This window comes from Athene cunicularia, assembly GCF_003259725.1.
Source record: "Athene cunicularia isolate RWA chromosome 7 unlocalized genomic scaffold, athCun1 chr7_part1, whole genome shotgun sequence".
NCBI lineage: Eukaryota > Metazoa > Chordata > Aves > Strigiformes > Strigidae > Athene > Athene cunicularia.
The window spans coordinates 20,373,569-20,389,704 of record NW_020799107.1 but is presented as its reverse complement, the minus strand read 5'-3'; the positions used below and the strand labels follow the sequence as shown (position 1 = coordinate 20,389,704).

General features: G+C 63.8%; 1 protein-coding gene across 1 annotated transcript in view; it reads left to right on the top strand.

Moving 5' to 3' along the window:
- Positions 1 to 16,078, top strand: part of SPEG (striated muscle enriched protein kinase) — a gene marked incomplete at its 5' end in the record, with an annotated part of 29,927 nt that extends 13,849 nt beyond the window's left edge. Inside the window, 32 exons of the mRNA XM_026852472.1 lie at positions 135 to 395; positions 1,675 to 1,833; positions 1,965 to 2,154; positions 2,301 to 2,530; positions 2,699 to 2,818; positions 3,223 to 3,327; positions 3,440 to 3,646; positions 3,774 to 3,897; positions 4,293 to 4,465; positions 5,271 to 5,383; positions 5,595 to 5,763; positions 5,847 to 5,940; positions 6,304 to 6,504; positions 6,649 to 6,709; positions 6,913 to 6,990; positions 7,151 to 7,323; positions 7,429 to 7,455; positions 7,698 to 7,850; positions 8,064 to 8,106; positions 8,202 to 8,270; positions 8,403 to 10,584; positions 10,695 to 10,847; positions 10,920 to 11,036; positions 11,120 to 11,287; positions 11,563 to 11,685; positions 11,880 to 12,044; positions 12,229 to 12,913; positions 13,001 to 13,240; positions 13,313 to 13,536; positions 13,978 to 14,053; positions 14,300 to 14,449; positions 14,754 to 16,078. Of these exons, the coding sequence (XP_026708273.1) occupies positions 135 to 395; positions 1,675 to 1,833; positions 1,965 to 2,154; positions 2,301 to 2,530; positions 2,699 to 2,818; positions 3,223 to 3,327; positions 3,440 to 3,646; positions 3,774 to 3,897; positions 4,293 to 4,465; positions 5,271 to 5,383; positions 5,595 to 5,763; positions 5,847 to 5,940; positions 6,304 to 6,504; positions 6,649 to 6,709; positions 6,913 to 6,990; positions 7,151 to 7,323; positions 7,429 to 7,455; positions 7,698 to 7,850; positions 8,064 to 8,106; positions 8,202 to 8,270; positions 8,403 to 10,584; positions 10,695 to 10,847; positions 10,920 to 11,036; positions 11,120 to 11,287; positions 11,563 to 11,685; positions 11,880 to 12,044; positions 12,229 to 12,913; positions 13,001 to 13,240; positions 13,313 to 13,536; positions 13,978 to 14,053; positions 14,300 to 14,449; positions 14,754 to 14,961 (7,241 nt within the window). The remainder of the gene's footprint in view (positions 1 to 134; positions 396 to 1,674; positions 1,834 to 1,964; positions 2,155 to 2,300; positions 2,531 to 2,698; positions 2,819 to 3,222; positions 3,328 to 3,439; positions 3,647 to 3,773; positions 3,898 to 4,292; positions 4,466 to 5,270; positions 5,384 to 5,594; positions 5,764 to 5,846; positions 5,941 to 6,303; positions 6,505 to 6,648; positions 6,710 to 6,912; positions 6,991 to 7,150; positions 7,324 to 7,428; positions 7,456 to 7,697; positions 7,851 to 8,063; positions 8,107 to 8,201; positions 8,271 to 8,402; positions 10,585 to 10,694; positions 10,848 to 10,919; positions 11,037 to 11,119; positions 11,288 to 11,562; positions 11,686 to 11,879; positions 12,045 to 12,228; positions 12,914 to 13,000; positions 13,241 to 13,312; positions 13,537 to 13,977; positions 14,054 to 14,299; positions 14,450 to 14,753) is intronic.
- Between the last annotated feature and the right edge of the window lie 58 nt (positions 16,079 to 16,136).

Below are 16,136 nucleotides of genomic sequence, written 5' to 3'. Positions count from 1 at the left end.
GGCCCCCTTCCCCGCATGGCCCCCCGTGCCCTGCACGTTCCCCCCTCGCTCCATCCCCACCACCTCTCATGGTTGCTTTTCAGTTGCTGAGACGCGTCTCTCTTTCTTTCTCTCTCTCCCCCCTTCCCGGGCAGCTCGCCCTGAGTGCCAGTCCCTGGCCATCGTGGTTCCCCTGCAGGACGTGGTGGTCGGGGCGGGGGAGCTGGCACTCTTTGAGTGCCTGGTGGCTGGCCCGCCAGACATGGACGTGGACTGGCTGTCCCGGGGCCGGCTGCTCCAGCCCGCCCTGCTCAAATGCAAGATGCATTTTGATGGGCGCAAGTGCAAGCTGCTGCTCACCTCCGTGCACGAGGACGACAGCGGGATCTACACCTGCAAGCTCAGCACCGCCAAAGGTAAGCGGCGGTCACGCAGCTTCCTGGGGCGGGTCTTGCTTGGGACTTGGGCCTAGGGTGGACAGCCCCCCCTGCCCCTGGGTTCTGGGATCTGGTCTCCCTGGGATGTGGCTGTGAATGCTGGAGGTAGGGACAGGGAGAGGTTGCTTCCCCAGGACCTGGGGAGCTTTCCCCAGCTGGGAAAACTGGTGTACATCAGCCCTCAGGCTCCAGCACTCTGAGCCCTGCAGCCCTGTCCCACCCCGCTCCGCTCCTCCACAGGCATGCATGCAGCTCCCAGAAATGTCAGATGTGTTTGAACTGTGGCTGCACTGGCAGGATGCAGCCTGGAGCCCAGCTGTCCCTGACCCCTGGCTCCAGACCCTCTGCACACCCAGTTCCAGTACCGACCTGTCTCTGCGGGCCTGGGAGGTGTTAGGGACAATGGGTAGGGGTCAGGGCCACCCACCCTCTCCCACCAAGTCATCACTGGTGGCAGCTAAGGAACAGCAGCATCTGGCCTCTGTCCCATATCTCTGACACCCTCCTGTGCCTGTGCATGCTTCACACAGCATCTGTTTCCCAGAGCAGGACAGGGTGAAGGACCCCTTTCCCCTTCCCCAGCCCGCCCAGGCAGCCCCTCGGCAGTAACCCATGATGCAGTGGCTGCAGGGGGCAGTGGCGTTCCCAACACCCTGAGGCTAGTGCCCGTGCATCCCTCCATGGCGGAGGCTGTATGCCTGCAGGGATTTGACAGCAGCAGCAGATTTGGGTGTAGGGAGGTGAGGCTGTGCCTAAGCATGGTGTCAATCCCTACCCAGGGTGGGCAACGACACCATCATTGCTAAGAAATCCCTGTTACACACCTCCTCATCTGGAGCACCCAGCCTGCACCCATCCTCACTGTGCCCCTGGGTGCTGCATGTGCTGCTGCTGCCTGCTTCAGCATCGCCCTGTCCCCAAGGGGCTAGGCCAGCTGTGACCCCCTACCCTAGGGGGAGGACAGGGCATCCTCCTGCCCCACCTTGCTGCTGGCATCCGTACTGCTGTGAGGGGAGGAAAAAAAGCACCCTGCTGCCAGCAGAGCCCCAGCACTGGGCACAGGACCTTGCAAACACTTGTACCCTGCCCCGTGCAGGGACAGAGCCTGGCACCCAGTGCCTCAGCCCCCGCTGGCTGTTGGGTACACTCAGCTACAACCACACTGGCTGCTGGGGCTGCAGCCAGGGGTGGTCACAGGCTGCCCCCTGCCCTGCACACATGTGCCATGGGGGCTCACCCCTACCTGCTCTCCTTGCAGATGAGCTGACCTGCAGCGCCCGGCTGACGGTGCAGCCCTCCGTGCAGCCGCTTTTCACCCGCAAGTTGGAGGACGTGGACATAGTGGAAGGACGGACAGCGCATTTTGACTGCATGATCAGTGGGACTCCCCCACCGGCAGTGACCTGGACCCATTTTGGTAACCCCCAAGCCCAGAGAGCTTGCCCAGGGTCCTGCAGGGATACCTCTTCCCATCCCCTTGGAGGCTGTACCCAAGGGCTGGAAGAGGTGGTGGTGCTGATGCTGATGCTGGTGCATGTCTCCACGCAGGCCAGCCAGTACAGGAAGGGGAGAACGTGCGGATTCAGCAGGAGGGGGGGCTGCACTCACTGGTCATAGTGCACGTGGGCCCCGAGGATGAGGGACAGTACGCGGTGACCGCCAGGAATGCCCACGGCCATGTGGAGTGCTCTGCTGAACTCTATGTTGAGGAGCCACGGCCATCTGCTACTTCCCAGATGTAAGTGTCGGGGGTCTCTGGGATCTGTATCCTCCCTGCTTTCTCCTCCCCAGGATTTGGGGAACAATGGGCTTGTGCAAAGCTTGGGGTCAGGGCTGGGCTGGGGGCATCATGCTCCTGCCATGAGTGTGTGTGGGCTTTTGCAGCTCCAAGCTGGAGAAGATGCCATCCATCCCAGAGGAGCCAGAGCAGGTGGAGACAGAAGCAGAGTGCTTCACCATGCCCGATTTCCTGAAGCCGCTGCACAACCTGGATGTGGTGGAGTCAAAGGAGGCCGTGCTGGAGTGCCAGGTGGCCGGGCTGCCCTACCCCTCCATCACCTGGTTCCACAATGGCTCCCGCATTGACAGCACCGACGATCGCAAGATGATGCAGTGTAGGGCTCCCTGCCATCTTCTTCACCTCCTTGGGGTCCCTCTGCCCTGCCTGCAGCACCCCAGGAGAGGCATCACCCCCAAAACCTTCACACCCTGTGAAGCAGGGAGGGGAGCTCTGCACCACTTGGCTAGCAGTGTCTTACCCATGTCCCCCTGTTCCCCACCAGATAAGGATGTCCATCGCTTGGTGTTCACAGCTGTCAGTCACGCACATGCTGGCGTCTATAAAAGCGTCATCGCCAACAAAGTGGGGAAGGCCACGTGCTATGCACACCTCTATGTCACTGGTAAGCAGCAGCAGGCACCACTGGGGATGTGCGGCCACTCGCTGCCAGGCTGTGCCCCAGGGCAGCAGGTCGGTGGCCCTGTAGCGCGGTCCTAGGGTGAGAGGATGGCAGGGCAGTTCAGGCTGGAGGGGATTAGGTCTCTAATCCAACCTAAAAGCGGGGTCAACTGGGCAATACTCACCTTGCAGGGTCAGGACCCATCCCTGCACCCTCAGGTCCCACGTGGAACTTGCTGGCAGCACCAGTCCCACAGGGGCTGCCAGGCTGAGCTCCCAATGGGGCACCAGTGGGGGTTGTTGGTCCCATCCATCCCCTCCAGCCCGTGTCTCCTGGGGAATAAGGCAGATGCCCTGAGGAGGTGTGGCAGTGGCCATGCTCACACCCCTGCCCACCTCCCCATGCAGATGTGGTGCCAACACCCCCGGACGGGCCCCCCATCGTGGCCTTGGTGACCGGCAGAGCCATCACGCTGACCTGGAACAAGCCCAAGTGGCTGGACACCGCCATAGGTGAGGGGGCCAGGGATGGGCAGGGGCTGGGCAGGAGGTGGGCAATGCTGTGATGGGGCGCACAGACCAGCCCTATGCTGGAGGATCCACACAGACCCTGTCCCCCCTACAGACCCCAACTCGGTGACCTATGTGGTGCAAATGCAAGTGCTGGGCACAACACAGTGGCTGGTGCTGGTGGCTGGCGTGCGGGACACCACCTACACAGTGCACGGGCTCACCAAGGGTGCCCAGTACCTCTTCCGTGTCATCACTGCCACCCCCAAGACCAACAGCAAGCCCTCCCCACCTGTGGGGCCTGTGCAACTCCTGGACCGGGGTGAGAGGGGCAGCAGGGAGGGGATGGGCTGCTGGGGTGGAGGGGTCTCTGACTCCAATGGGGTGGTAAACTGGCTAGCACTGGGTGACGTGGGGCCTGGAGGTGGTGGTGACAATGCGCGTGGCAGGTCCCTACCTGGAAGAGGCCCCAGTCATCCTGGACAAGCCAGATGTGGTGTACGTGGTGGAGGGTCAGCCAGCCTCCGTCACCATCACCATCAACCATGTGGAGGCCACCGTCACCTGGAAGAGGTAGGACATGCTGCTGTGCCCATTGCCTGTCCCATGACCAGCATCACCCCCCCAGGGTGCACAAAGAGGGACTCCTGCAACAGCTCCCCATGCAGCCCACAATGGGTGGGGGGTCCTTCCCTGGGGCTGGGCTGGACATACACCCAAGCGTGATGTCCCCGACTGTGCAGAGCTGCATGGGACAGGGGCTACTTTTGTGGAGGAATGCTGTCTGTGGGGTGCTAACGGTTGTGAGCCATTCAGGAGGCAGAGCTAGCAATGGGGTGTGAGCTATTTGCAAGGGTCGCGGGGGTGGGTCAGGAGGCGACCATGGGGCTGTAGGTGGGAGCTATCGGTGAGGCGGTGGATGTGGGGCTGTCTGTGGGGTTGTGATGTGGCAGCTGGTGTGCCCACAGGGGCGGGCAGGTGCTGGGGGAGCAGGAGGGCATGTGTGAGATGATGATGCTGGACGACGACCAACACTGCCTGCGGCTGCTGTGTGTGGGCCGGGGGGCTGCGGGGCCGCTGGCCTGCGAGGTGAGCAACCGCCATGGCACTGCCTGCTGCACCCTCCGCCTCCACCTCGCAGGTAGGTGCCTCCGCGTTGGGGGGCCGTGCCCCTCTGCCAGGGGGTGGCATTGCCCTATGGTGCTCCAAGCCCACGTGCTGGGGGTGGGGGGGTATTATCCCTCAGGGTGGCACTGCTCTACAGTGCCCCATGCCCATGTGCCATGAGGGCACTGCCCCATGGTATGGATCCATACTCTTAAGCCATGGGGACGCTGCTCTATAGGGTGGCAATGCCCCACAGGACTGAAAACCCATGAACTGTGTGATGATACTGCTGCCAAGTGTCTGATACCCATGTCTGACTTGGCTAGAAGTATCCCATGTGCCTAGAGACCGTGTACATGGGGTGGCACTGCCCCACGGTATCCCCCAGCCATGTGCCATGGGTGGCACTGCTGCAGGGTGTCCCATACCCGTGTATAATGGGATGGCACTGCCCCACAGGGCCCTGTGGCCAAGAGCCATGGGGAACACCTCCACAATGCCCCACAGAGGTGTCATGGGTGGCATTGCCCCACAGCACCCCACATCCATATCTGAGGGGGACATGCAACCCCACAGTGCCCCACGCTCATGTGCATGGCACTGCCTCATGGTTCCCCACACCAATGGGTGACTGCCCCACGGTGCTGCAGGCACATGCCCTTGGTGCCCTGCCCTATAGCATCCTGCTCTCCTGTGCATTGGGGTGACACTGCCCCATGATGCTCCATGCCACTATACCATGGGCTGGCACTTCCTCGCAGTGCCCCACAGCCATACCCCATGCCAGTGGCAGGAGGGTGGCACTGCCCCATGGCACCCCATGCCCTGTCTCTTGGCAGAGGCACCGCGCTTTGAGTCCATCATGGAGGACATCGATGCCCAGGAAGGGGAGACGCCACGCTTCGCCGTGGTGGTGGAGGGGAAACCGCTGCCAGACATCATGTGGTACAAGGTGGGCTGGGACCCCCCCACCCCTTTCCTGACCCACAGCCCTCCCAGACCCACACTCTCCACTGCCTCACCTGGGTCACTGCATTGGGCCTTTGGGGTTGGGCTCACTCCCAGGGATGCAGGATGTGCCCCATGTCCCATCTGTGGGGAAGGGGTAGCGGGAGCTGCTCAGGGATGAGACAAGGCCCCTCCGATGCCCCTGTCACCCCCAGGACGGGGAGCTGCTGGAGGAGAGCAGCCATCTGAGCTTCGTGTATGAAGACAATGAATGCTCACTGGTGGTTCTGGGCGCTGCTGAGCCTGACAGTGGCGTCTACACCTGCACAGCCAAGAACCTGGCCGGGGAGGTCTCCTGCAAGGCGGAGCTGGTGGTGCGGGCAGGTACGGCCGGCCAGCCCCCTGGCCCTGGGGGGCAGAGCCTGGGTGCCCAGCTTGCCCCCCACCAGCGCCTTTCCTTCCCCCAGCCCAGCCTGCTGTTGATGCCACCATGGAGGAGGAGGCCCTGCACAAGGCACGACGCTTGACCGACTACTACGATGTGTACGAGGAGATTGGGAGGTATGGGGCCACCAGCATGGTGGGCAGCAGGGCACCCTGAGCACTCCAGGGACAAGGTTACTGGAGTCAGGCTGCACCCTGGGGCTCTGACTGGTGGGGACCAAGCCCCATGTTACACCAGATTCTGATGTGCTGGGGCTGTTCTTGGCTGTTGATGGATGCTCTGGTGCCAACTCACGGTGGGGAGCCAGGGTGGCTGGAGCAAAGCCAGGCCTGGTGTGTCTCCATGTATGGCTCTGGAGAGCTTCCAGGGCTGCAGGCAACTCCCTGTGAATTGGGCACCTGCCCCAACTGCTCAGGGAAAGGGAGGTCTCTTGTTTGCCCACCTTTGTATCCCCCCTTGCTCCTATTGCCAAATTGCAGGGGGGCCTTCTCCTACCTGAGGCGGGTGACAGAGAAGAGCAGCCGGCTGGACTTTGCCGCCAAGTTTGTCCCTGGGAGGACCAAGGCTAAGCAGTCAGCACGGCGGGAGCTGCACATCCTCTCGCAGCTGGACCACGAGCGCATCGTCTTCTTCCATGATGCCTTCGAAAAGAAGAATGCTGTCATCATGGTCATGGAGCTGTATCCTCCAGACACTACTCTGGGAGCACGGAGGATGAGGGGAGGCTTTTGTGGGGGCAGAGTGGGTACGGAGGATCTGGGTGCCCAGGAGGGTGCAGGGCCCAGCAGGACATGGAGTTTCTATGCTCCTTGACTGGGGCCCAGCTGTGCCGAGGAAGAGCTGCTGGACAGGATGGCAAGGAAGCCCTCGGTGTGCGAGTCTGAGGTGGGTGAAACCTGGGGAGGCAAAGTAATGGGTGACGGAGGGAGCCTGAGAACACCAGGGTCTGTCCCAGCCCAGGGATGTGCAAAGCTCATTGTATCAGGCTACAAAGGGAGCTACAGCCCACACCTGCCACTGCACAGGGCCAGCGTGGGGCTGACCCATGCTCAGGGTGACACACCTCCCCCCTTTCTGCTCTCTTGCAGGTCCGGTCCTACATGCGGCAGGTGCTGGAGGGGATCTGCTATCTGCACCAGCACAGTGTCCTGCACCTGGACATCAAAGTGAGTGCGGGGGTCTCCATCCCCCTCCTGCCCTGCATCTGCAGTGATGGGCTCCTGCTGCACTGTGGGGAGCTTGATCCTGCCGACAGGGGACATCTCTTCCCTGGGGGGGAGCCCCTGCCTCCTGCCAAGCTCCCCTCTGCCCCGCGCTGTCCTGTAGCCAGAAAACCTCCTGATGGCGGATTCGAGCAGCGAGCAGGTCCGGATCTGTGACTTCGGCAATGCGCAGGAACTGACACCTGAGGAGCCACAGTACTGCAAGTACGGCACCCCCGAGTTCGTGGGCCCTGAGATTGTCAACCAGAGCCCTGTCTCCAGCGTCACTGACATCTGGTAAGGGCAGCCCCAGGGTGGTCAGTGGGCTCCCCACTATGCCGGGAGGAACTGGGCACCCTGGAGGGCTTGTGCTGTGTTGTAACCACACTCTCCTCTCCGCAGGCCCGTGGGGGTCATCGCCTACCTCTGGTAAGCGCCCCGGTAGGCTCTCATGGGAGGAACATCCTTCCCACCCCCTTTCAAGTTGTAGTGCTGGGTCTGTGGCCATGCACATCACTCCTTGGAGAATCAGCCTCCTCTCCAGCCACTCCTGCCTCTGCCCTCCCCATGGCACCAGCGCTGCGGTCCGGGGTGCCGTCCTCAGTCCCCAGTACTTGCCATGCTGTTCTCCATGTCACCATGGCCCAATGACAGTGTCCCCTCCTTGGCAGCCTGACAGGGATCTCCCCCTTCGTGGGAGAGAATGACAAGACAACACTGATGAACATCCGCAACTACAATGTGGCCTTCGAAGAGAGGATGTTCCAGGGGCTCACCCGGGAAGCCAAGGGCTTCGTCATCAAAGTGCTGGTCAATGACAGGCTGTGAGTGTTAAGGGTTCCCTGTCCCCTGCCCCTCTGGTGTGACCCTTGTGTTCAAGGGAGAGTGGGGCCCCCGTGCATCAGGGTGCCTGAGGGCAGGCTGGCTGCACAGCCCTGCTGGGATGCAGCACAGGCAGCCAGACCCTCCTGTCCTTCCGCGGGCTGGCCAAAGCCCCCCAGCCCAGGAGGTTCTCACTTGGTGGTGTTGGTTCACAGGAGACCCAATGCAGAGCAGACCCTGGAGCATCCCTGGTTCAAGGTGAGACTGGGCAGGGACCCAGCAGCCAGTGGCAGCGGGGTTCCCCTGAGCCTGCTGCAGGCTCTGTGGGACACCAATGTCTCCTCGCCCTACAGACACTGGCCAAGGGGAAGGTCATCAGCACTGACCACCTAAAGCTCTTCCTCTCCCGTCGGAAATGGCAGGTGAAGGCAGGAGCTGGGGAGGGAGGGGGACAGGCAGGGCTGTGTGCTGGGTGGGATGGGGTGATGTGCACTGGGCAGGATGATGCCATGCCCCCTCCCTGGGCCTGATCCAGCCCTCTCCACCGGCTGCAGCGCTCGCAGATCAGTTACAAGTGCAACATGGTGCTGCGGCCGATCCCAGAGCTGCTGGAGGACACGTCCAACCACCTCTCCATTGCTGTGCCCCGGCACCTCAAGGAGTCTCCGGCACTGTCATCCTCCTCGGACTCAGACGACCTGGATGAGCTGCCCTTCATCCCCATGCCGCATCAGGTGGAGTTCTCTGGTTCCCGCATGTCACTCAATGAGATCCCCACGGACGATGAGACCATCGGGCCATCCGAGGGGCCGTGGCTGGAAGGAGTCGCTCCGGGGGATGTTTCTGCCATGGAGTGGCAGAGCCAGGGCACAGGAAAGCCTGGGGTGGCCCTGGGGAAGCGACCAAGAGGCTCTGGGCCACGGCGGCCATGCGTGGAGGCAGAGGCACCTGGTTCTTCTGACGAAGAAGCCCCCGAAGCCCAGAAGCGGCCAGAGTACCCCCGCAAAGCCATGAGGAAAGGCTCCAGCCTGGAGTCCCCAGGCAGCACCCGGCGGGGAGAACTGAAGAGGGGTGGCTCGGCTGACAGTGCCCTGCTGCTCCACCAGCCCAAGGGGACCGAGGAGGGGGCTGAGGCGGGCCGGGACCCCCGCTGCGCCCTGGCCAAGGCAGCCTCCATGGAGCTGCCGCGGCGGAAGGGGGTCTGGGGGGAGGATGATCATGCCCAGCGCCTGGAGCTGATGCGCCAGCGGCTGCTGCGGGGCAGCCCTGGGGATGGCAAGGTCAGCGGCCTGCGGGGCCCCCTCCTGGAGACCCTGGGGGTTGGCCCCGACAAGAAGGTCCTGCGGCCGACCCGGCTGGAGCCGCCAGTGCCAACAGTGCCACGGTTGGTGCGGGCAGCCTCCAGCGAGGCCACCTCGCCGCGCCTCCTCCCCCCTGAGCACCGGCTGCAGAAGAGCAGCTCCTTCAGTCACGGGGATGCCGAGCCTGTCGTCCGGCACCGCCGCTCCGGTGCACCCCTGGAGATCCCAGTGGCCTGCCTGGAGGCCCAGCGGCTCAAGGAGTCCCCCTCACTCTCTGCCCTCTCTGATGCCCGGCCCCCGACACCACTGGATGCCCCTGGACCACCGACAACCCCCGTGGCAGACATCACCATCCCTCGGGCTCTCGCCACCAAGGCTGCCCTGGGGAGGAGGAGCATCCCCGAGGAGCGGGGCCAGCTCGGGGCCAGTGTGGCTGCCACCATGGGGAAGAAGCCCATGGCCAGGGGACAGGAGGAGAAGACACCCACCAAGGCTGCTGGAGGCAGCAGGGAGGGGGCTGCCAGGATAGGAGCACCCACGCCACTGCAGACACTGGCTCCTGGTGCCCAAGCCGCCAAAACTTCTTCCTATGCCAAGGTCATGCAAGCCATGGGAGCCATTCAAAGTGGGGAACCAGTCACAGAGAAACCCCCCCAACCCTCACTGGCCACCCCTGCTGAGCCTCCCGTGCCAGCACCAGCACTGACATCAAGGAGGGAGGTGAAGCCCACTGGCTCCTCCAGTTCCCTGCTCATCCAGGACATCGACTCGGAAGAGGTCTTTGAGGCCAAGTTCAAGCGAGGCCGGGAGTCATCGCTCAGCCGGGGGCTGAAGCTTCTCACCCGCTCCCGCTCTGAGGACCGGCACCTGGCCAGCCCCCCAGCCCCCGACGAGGGTATCTACCGTCCCACTCCAGCTGGCGTGCCCCTGGAGCTGCGCAGGGACCGGCCCACTGGGATGGCAGCCAAGTCCAAGTCTGTGCAGGACCTGCATGAGGTGGAGAAGGACAGGGGCTTCCTCCGGAGGATGTCTGTGCTCCTCAAGCGGACCCCGCCTGCTGAAAGGAAGAAGAGCAGGGGGGAGGATGGAGGTGGTGAGACCCCATCCAGTGGGCGCCGCTTCTCCTGGAGCCTGGCTCCGGGCAGCTCCAAGGACCGGAGGGACTCAGACAGCCTCAGGTCAGAGCCTGGGGGTGGTGGGGAGAGCGAGTCTCCAGTGGTGGCCGTGCGGAGGAAGATCAGTGCCACAGTGGAGCAGGTCTCTGCACGGCTGCGCAGCCTGTCGGACGAGCGCCCGGAGGGTGAGGGGCCCGGGGAGCTCCGCCGCACTAGCTCTGAGGGGGAGAGCCTGAGGCCGGCCCCGCCGCCGGCACCCGCACCCTCCTCTGAGTCCCTGCACTCTGAGGGCAGCACTCGCTCCTCTGCCTCTGCCAAAGGTGAGTGACGAGGGGGGTCCTGCCAGCACTTGATGGCCCAGCCATGCTGGGCACGGTGGGCATGGCCACCCTAGCTTGGCCTGGCTTTCAGCTGCCCTGGGTGCCCACAGGTGGGGGTGAGAGCCAGAAGCGGTCCCGCTGGGAGCGCTGGGGGCTCTCGCGGAGTAAGAAGGAGAAGGTGGCCTCGCAGCCCAGCATCCCCTCCAGCCTGCTGCGGGAAGAGGGACCCATCGCCAGCCGGCTGCACACACCCAGCGAGTCGGGTAGGTGCAGCCCCAGGGTGGGACGAAGGGTGCACATCACTACCCCAGCCTGACCGCCCCTTTGTTTTCCAGATTTCCCCCCCATTTTCCACATCAAGCTGAAGGACCAGGTGCTGTTGGAGGGCGAGGCGCTGACCCTCTGCTGCCTGCCTGCCGGCAGCCCGACCCCCAGGATCCTCTGGATGAAAGGTGGGGGGCTGCCTGCACTGCTTTGGCAGGTGGGTGCCAGGGGATCACTGTAGCATCCCTCTCCTCTGTTCCCCTCCCCTCAGATAAGAGGTCCCTGCAGCCGGACAATGTGTTGAACGTCGTCTCCTGCAAGGATGGCCGGCAGATGCTCACCATCGCCAAGGTCTCCAGGAAGGATGCGGGGCTGTACGAGTGTGCAGCTGCCAATGCCCTAGGCACGGCCATCAGCTCCTGCACGCTGGCTGTGGCACGTAAGGAGGCATGGTGGGGGACCTTGGGGGACAACCTTGGGGACAGAGAGCATGTGCCAGGCAATGTACCCCGGGGCTGGGGACCGGACAGAGCAGCTCACTTCAGCTCCGCTCTCCACATCTGCAAGAGACTGGAACTTCTGAGGGGGGACAGTCTGGTTTTGCATGGGCACTTCCAGTATCTCTGAGTCCACGTGTTGTGCTGCCCTCATGCCGCAGCATCTCTGCCCTGCCCCTAGCCAGGCACCCAGCCCACTCTTCCTGTCCCCTTGCAGGGCTCCCCGGGCGGCCGGGCACCCCAGAGATCCCCCAGAAGTACAAGAACACGGTGCTGGTTCTGTGGAAACCCGCGGAGAGCAAAGCCCCCTGCACCTACACACTGGAGCGCAGGCTGGACGGTACGTGGGACTGCCCCCCATCCCCCAGGAGCTGCAGCCAGAAAGATGGGCTCCCCCGGGGACACCAAGCCAGGACAGGAGAGCCCAATGTCCTTGCTGTCCCCTGGGGCTCAGTGGGGTCCTGGGTCAGGGGTGGGGGGACAAGGGGCCTGCCTCTGGTCTGCCCTTGCCTCAACTTGCCCCGACACTGGCAGGGGAGCATGAGTGGAAGATCGTCAGCACTGGCATCATCGACTGCTACTTCAACGTGACGGACCTGCCCCCCAGAAGCGCTGCCAAGTTTCGGGTGGCCTGTGTCAACAAGGCCGGGCAGGGCCCCTACAGCACCCCCTCAGGGAAGGTGCACCTCGAGGCGGCAGGTCAGTGAGCCCTGTCCCACGGGACATAGGGCAGCCGTGGAGCTGGCTGTGGGGTTCTGGGATGCTCTGGGAGTCCTGGAATCCCAAGGGATCTTCCCCCCCGGGCTTTAGGGAATGGGGAGAGGCTTGCACCCCACTCCTGACTTACCCCTGCCTGGCTCATACCTCACTTTGCTCCTAGCAGATGCCCAAGCTGCCCCAGCCAAGGACATCGTTGTCTCTGTCCCTGTCCTCGTCCCAGAGAAGGTGGCTTCCAGCCGGTCGACCCAGACGCCCGTGGAGCAGCTGGAGCCGCCGACAACAGGGCCTCCCCCCACCACGCCACCCCCTGAGCACAAGGAAGAGGTGCAGAAGGCAGATGGGGCAGTGCAGGGGGATGTCCCCCCTGGGGTCCTCCAGCCCCCTGCACTCCGCGAGGAGGGGCCACGGCTGGATCCCAATCTCCCACCCGACATCACTGTCTGTGTGCCCCCCGAGCTGATGTTCACCCCTCCGCGGACTGTCGCCTCGCCCCACACAGACACCCCCATCCAGGGCTCTCCTGTACCCCCCACGGACACGTCCTCCCCACCCCAGGCTCCGTCTCCTTCCAAATTCTCCCCCATTTCTCCAGTGTCGACCACCCCTGCCTCAGCCACCACACCCTCTCCCACCTCCAACGCTGCACCCACGAGGAAGATGCCCCCCTATATGGTCACCTCCTTTGTTTCCATGCCCACCACGTCACCCCCTGTGCAGGAGCACCCCCCCACTGCCCCATCCTCCAAGGAGCCCTCAGCCGAGAGCGGAGTCCCAGGAGCGAAAGACAGCATGGCGCTGCGGCAGGGCGTCCCCCAGAAGCCATACACTTTCCTGGATGAGAAGGCGAGGTGAGTAGTGGTGGGACAGGACGCTCTGCCAGGGGTGTCCCTCCCAACACCCCATGTTGGGGATGTGAGCGCCTTCCTGTGCTGCAGGGGCCGTTTTGGGGTGATCCGGCTGTGCAAGGAGAATGCCACGGGGAAGCACTTCATGGCCAAGATCGTGCCCTATGAGACAGAGCGGAAGCAGAGCGTGCTGCAGGAGTACGAGATCCTCAAGGCGCTGCACCACGAGCGCATCATGGCCCTGCACGAGGCATACATCACTCCCCGCTACCTGGTGCTCATCTGCGAGAACTGTGCTGGCAAGGAGATCCTCTACAGCATCGTGGACAGGTATGGGTGGGCACAGGGCTGCCAGGGATGGCTGCCAGCACAGGGCCACCTGCTGATGCCACTTGTCCCCAGGTTTCGCTACTCAGAGGACGACGTGGTGAACTATGTGCTGCAGCTCCTGCAAGGCCTTGAGTACCTGCACAGCCGCCGCATCGTGCACCTCGACATCAAGCCGGACAACGTTGTCGTCTCGGGCATGAACGCCCTCAAGATCATCGATTTCGGCAGCGCCCAAACCTACAACCCCCTCGTGCTGCGGCAGCTGGGGCGGCGTGTAGGCACCCTGGAGTACATGTGTGAGTGGGGCACCAGAGAGGTGGTGGCATGGGGATGGGGATGGGGACAGGGACAGATCTGGGGCACACTTGTGCCTGAGGTGTGCATGTGTACCTGTGCCCTGAGGGTCTTGGGAATGGGGAGGAGTTGAAGTGTCTTTGGGGAAGCTGGGAGGGATTTGGGGTGCTGAGGGTTTCAGCTGAAGCTTTCTGTAGGGTTGCTGGGCTCAGTGGAAGAGTTTAGCTGATGTGGGGCAGTTGGGGTATCCTTGGAGATGCTGGGCTCTGTCAGGGTATTGGGGTGTCAGTGAAGGTTGCTGAGGGGTGCAAGGGTGGGGTGCTGGGGGTGCTCTGAGTGCTGGGGATACTGCAGGTTTTGGAGGTGCTGGGAGTGCTGGCGATGCTGTGGGTGCTGGGGCTGGGCCCCCAGCACGTATGACAGACCTGCTCCCCTGCCTGCAGCGCCTGAGGTGGTGAAGGGGGACCCGGTGGGCTCCGCAGCAGATGTCTGGGGAGTTGGCATCCTCACCTACATCATGTAAGAGAAGGGCCTGGGGGGACGAGCACCCTGAGGTGTAGTCAGCCCCACCCAGGGCTCGGTGGCATGGGGGATGCCATGCTGGTGGTGGGCTGGGGGATGCTGTAGTCCTGCAGACTAGACACAGGGATGGAGACATCCTGGTCAGCTCTGTGGCTCTCCCAAACCCGGGATGGTGGGTAGAGGGGTGCTGGGTGTCCTCCCACTGCTGCCCCCCAGCCTGTGCCACCTTGTCCACCCTCTCAGGCTCAGTGGGCGGTCACCGTTCTTTGAACTGGACCCCATCGAGACGGAAAACCGCATCCTGGCAGGGCGCTTTGATGCCTTCAAACTGTACCCCAACGTCTCGCAGAGTGCTGCCCTCTTCATCCGCAAGGTCCTTGCTGTCCACCCCTGGTGAGTGCCCAGCCCAGACAGGGAGGAGGAGATGTGGCCCCAGACTGTGCCTGTGACTGAGCCAGGCAGGCAACTCCCTGACCCATGGGGCCCCTCCAGATATCATCAGTGGGACCCCGGGGTACATCCCTGCTGCTGGAGAGGGCTGGAATCTCATGAACTCAGGACAGTGGGATCCATCTCTGCTCTTGAAGAGGGCTGGGACCCCCTGAGTCTTGCAGGGCAGGGGTGGTGGCCAGGTTTTGGGGGGTGCAGTGGCAGTGGGCACCCCATGACCCCTGACGCAGAGACACCCCTGCCCCAGGAGCCGCCCCACGGTGAAGGACTGCTTTGCCAACGCCTGGCTCCAGGACGCCTATTTGATGAAGCTGCGCCGCCAGACCCTGACCTTCACCACCAACCGCCTCAAAGAGTTCCTGGTGGAGCATCAGCGGCGCCGTGGCGAGGCCGTCACCAAGCACAAGGTCTTACTCCGCTCCTACCAGGGCGGCCAGCCGCCAGGGCCGCAGTAGCCGGTGCCTCGGCCATGGCCGTGAAGGGCCGAGGAGCCAGAGGAACATTCCAGGGGCCGCAGGACAGGGCGGCTAAGGAGGAGCCAGGACACGCCGGGATGAGCCCATGGACCTCAAATGCTGTCACTGGGGACGCTGTCGGCTGGCATCATTTTGGCAGTGCCTATGGAGAGGGGAGGTGCTGCCCCAGCCGGATCAGTGGTAGGGTCCAGCAGCGAGGAGGGTGGCGAGAAGCCTTGCTGCAAGGAATGGAGAATGCGGCAGAGGGTCATGAGAAGGATGGGATGGGGACAGGGGAGCGGGAGAGCCGCCAGCACGCTGGCCAGCCCTGGCCACGCAGGTCCTGTCAGCCGTGTGCCTTATGCCACAGCCTGCAGCTGCCCCCGGCCACGGCACGGGGGTCTCTGCACTCCCCTTGGCTTGTATGCCAGTGCCTGAAGACTGAGGCTGCTCCAGTGGTTCCTGTAGAGAGGGGCCCGCTCGCACTCCCCCATGGCCCTGGTCCTCACGGCTGGGAGCGGGGGCCACCAGCCCCCCATCTTCCGCTCCTCCCAGCCCCGGTCCTGGCAAGCGGGTTTGTGGCCCCAGGACCGACACCGGTGCCTTCCCCGGGGCTGTTGGCTGCGCCCTGCACCGGGGCAGGGCGGCTGGCTGGCACACCCCTCCCCTTCGCAGGGAGGCACCTGCGTGCCACGCACACCTCCTGTGCCTGCTCAGGCCTACGCTGCTCACACTCTGCCCGCCTGGCTCCGGCCCTTGCCCTGTGCCCTGCCGCCAGCCTGCCTGTCTGTCCTTAGATCCACCTCCCACCGGACCCCCCAGTGCCACGGCACAGCCCCACAGGGCCCCTGCCGAGCCCCCTCCTCGGCTGGCGGCAGGATACTCCGACACGGCCGCGGTGCCCTGGGCGGGGGGACAGGGGCAGCGCTTGGGTACTGGCCTTCCAGCCACCGCTGTAGCGATAGGGCTTTATTTATTTTGACTTTGGGGAGACGGCCTCTGTCCGCCCCCATCCCCATCCCCGTCCCCTCCTCTCCGCCGGGCTCCGGAGTTGCCAGCGTCCCCACGGTTTGGAGCAAGCAACGTGCCAGAGCAGCAATAAAGACCCTGAGCAGCCTGTCCCGTCTCCGTGCCTCGACGGGAGGGGCGGGCGGTGTGGGCAGGGCGCCTCGGGC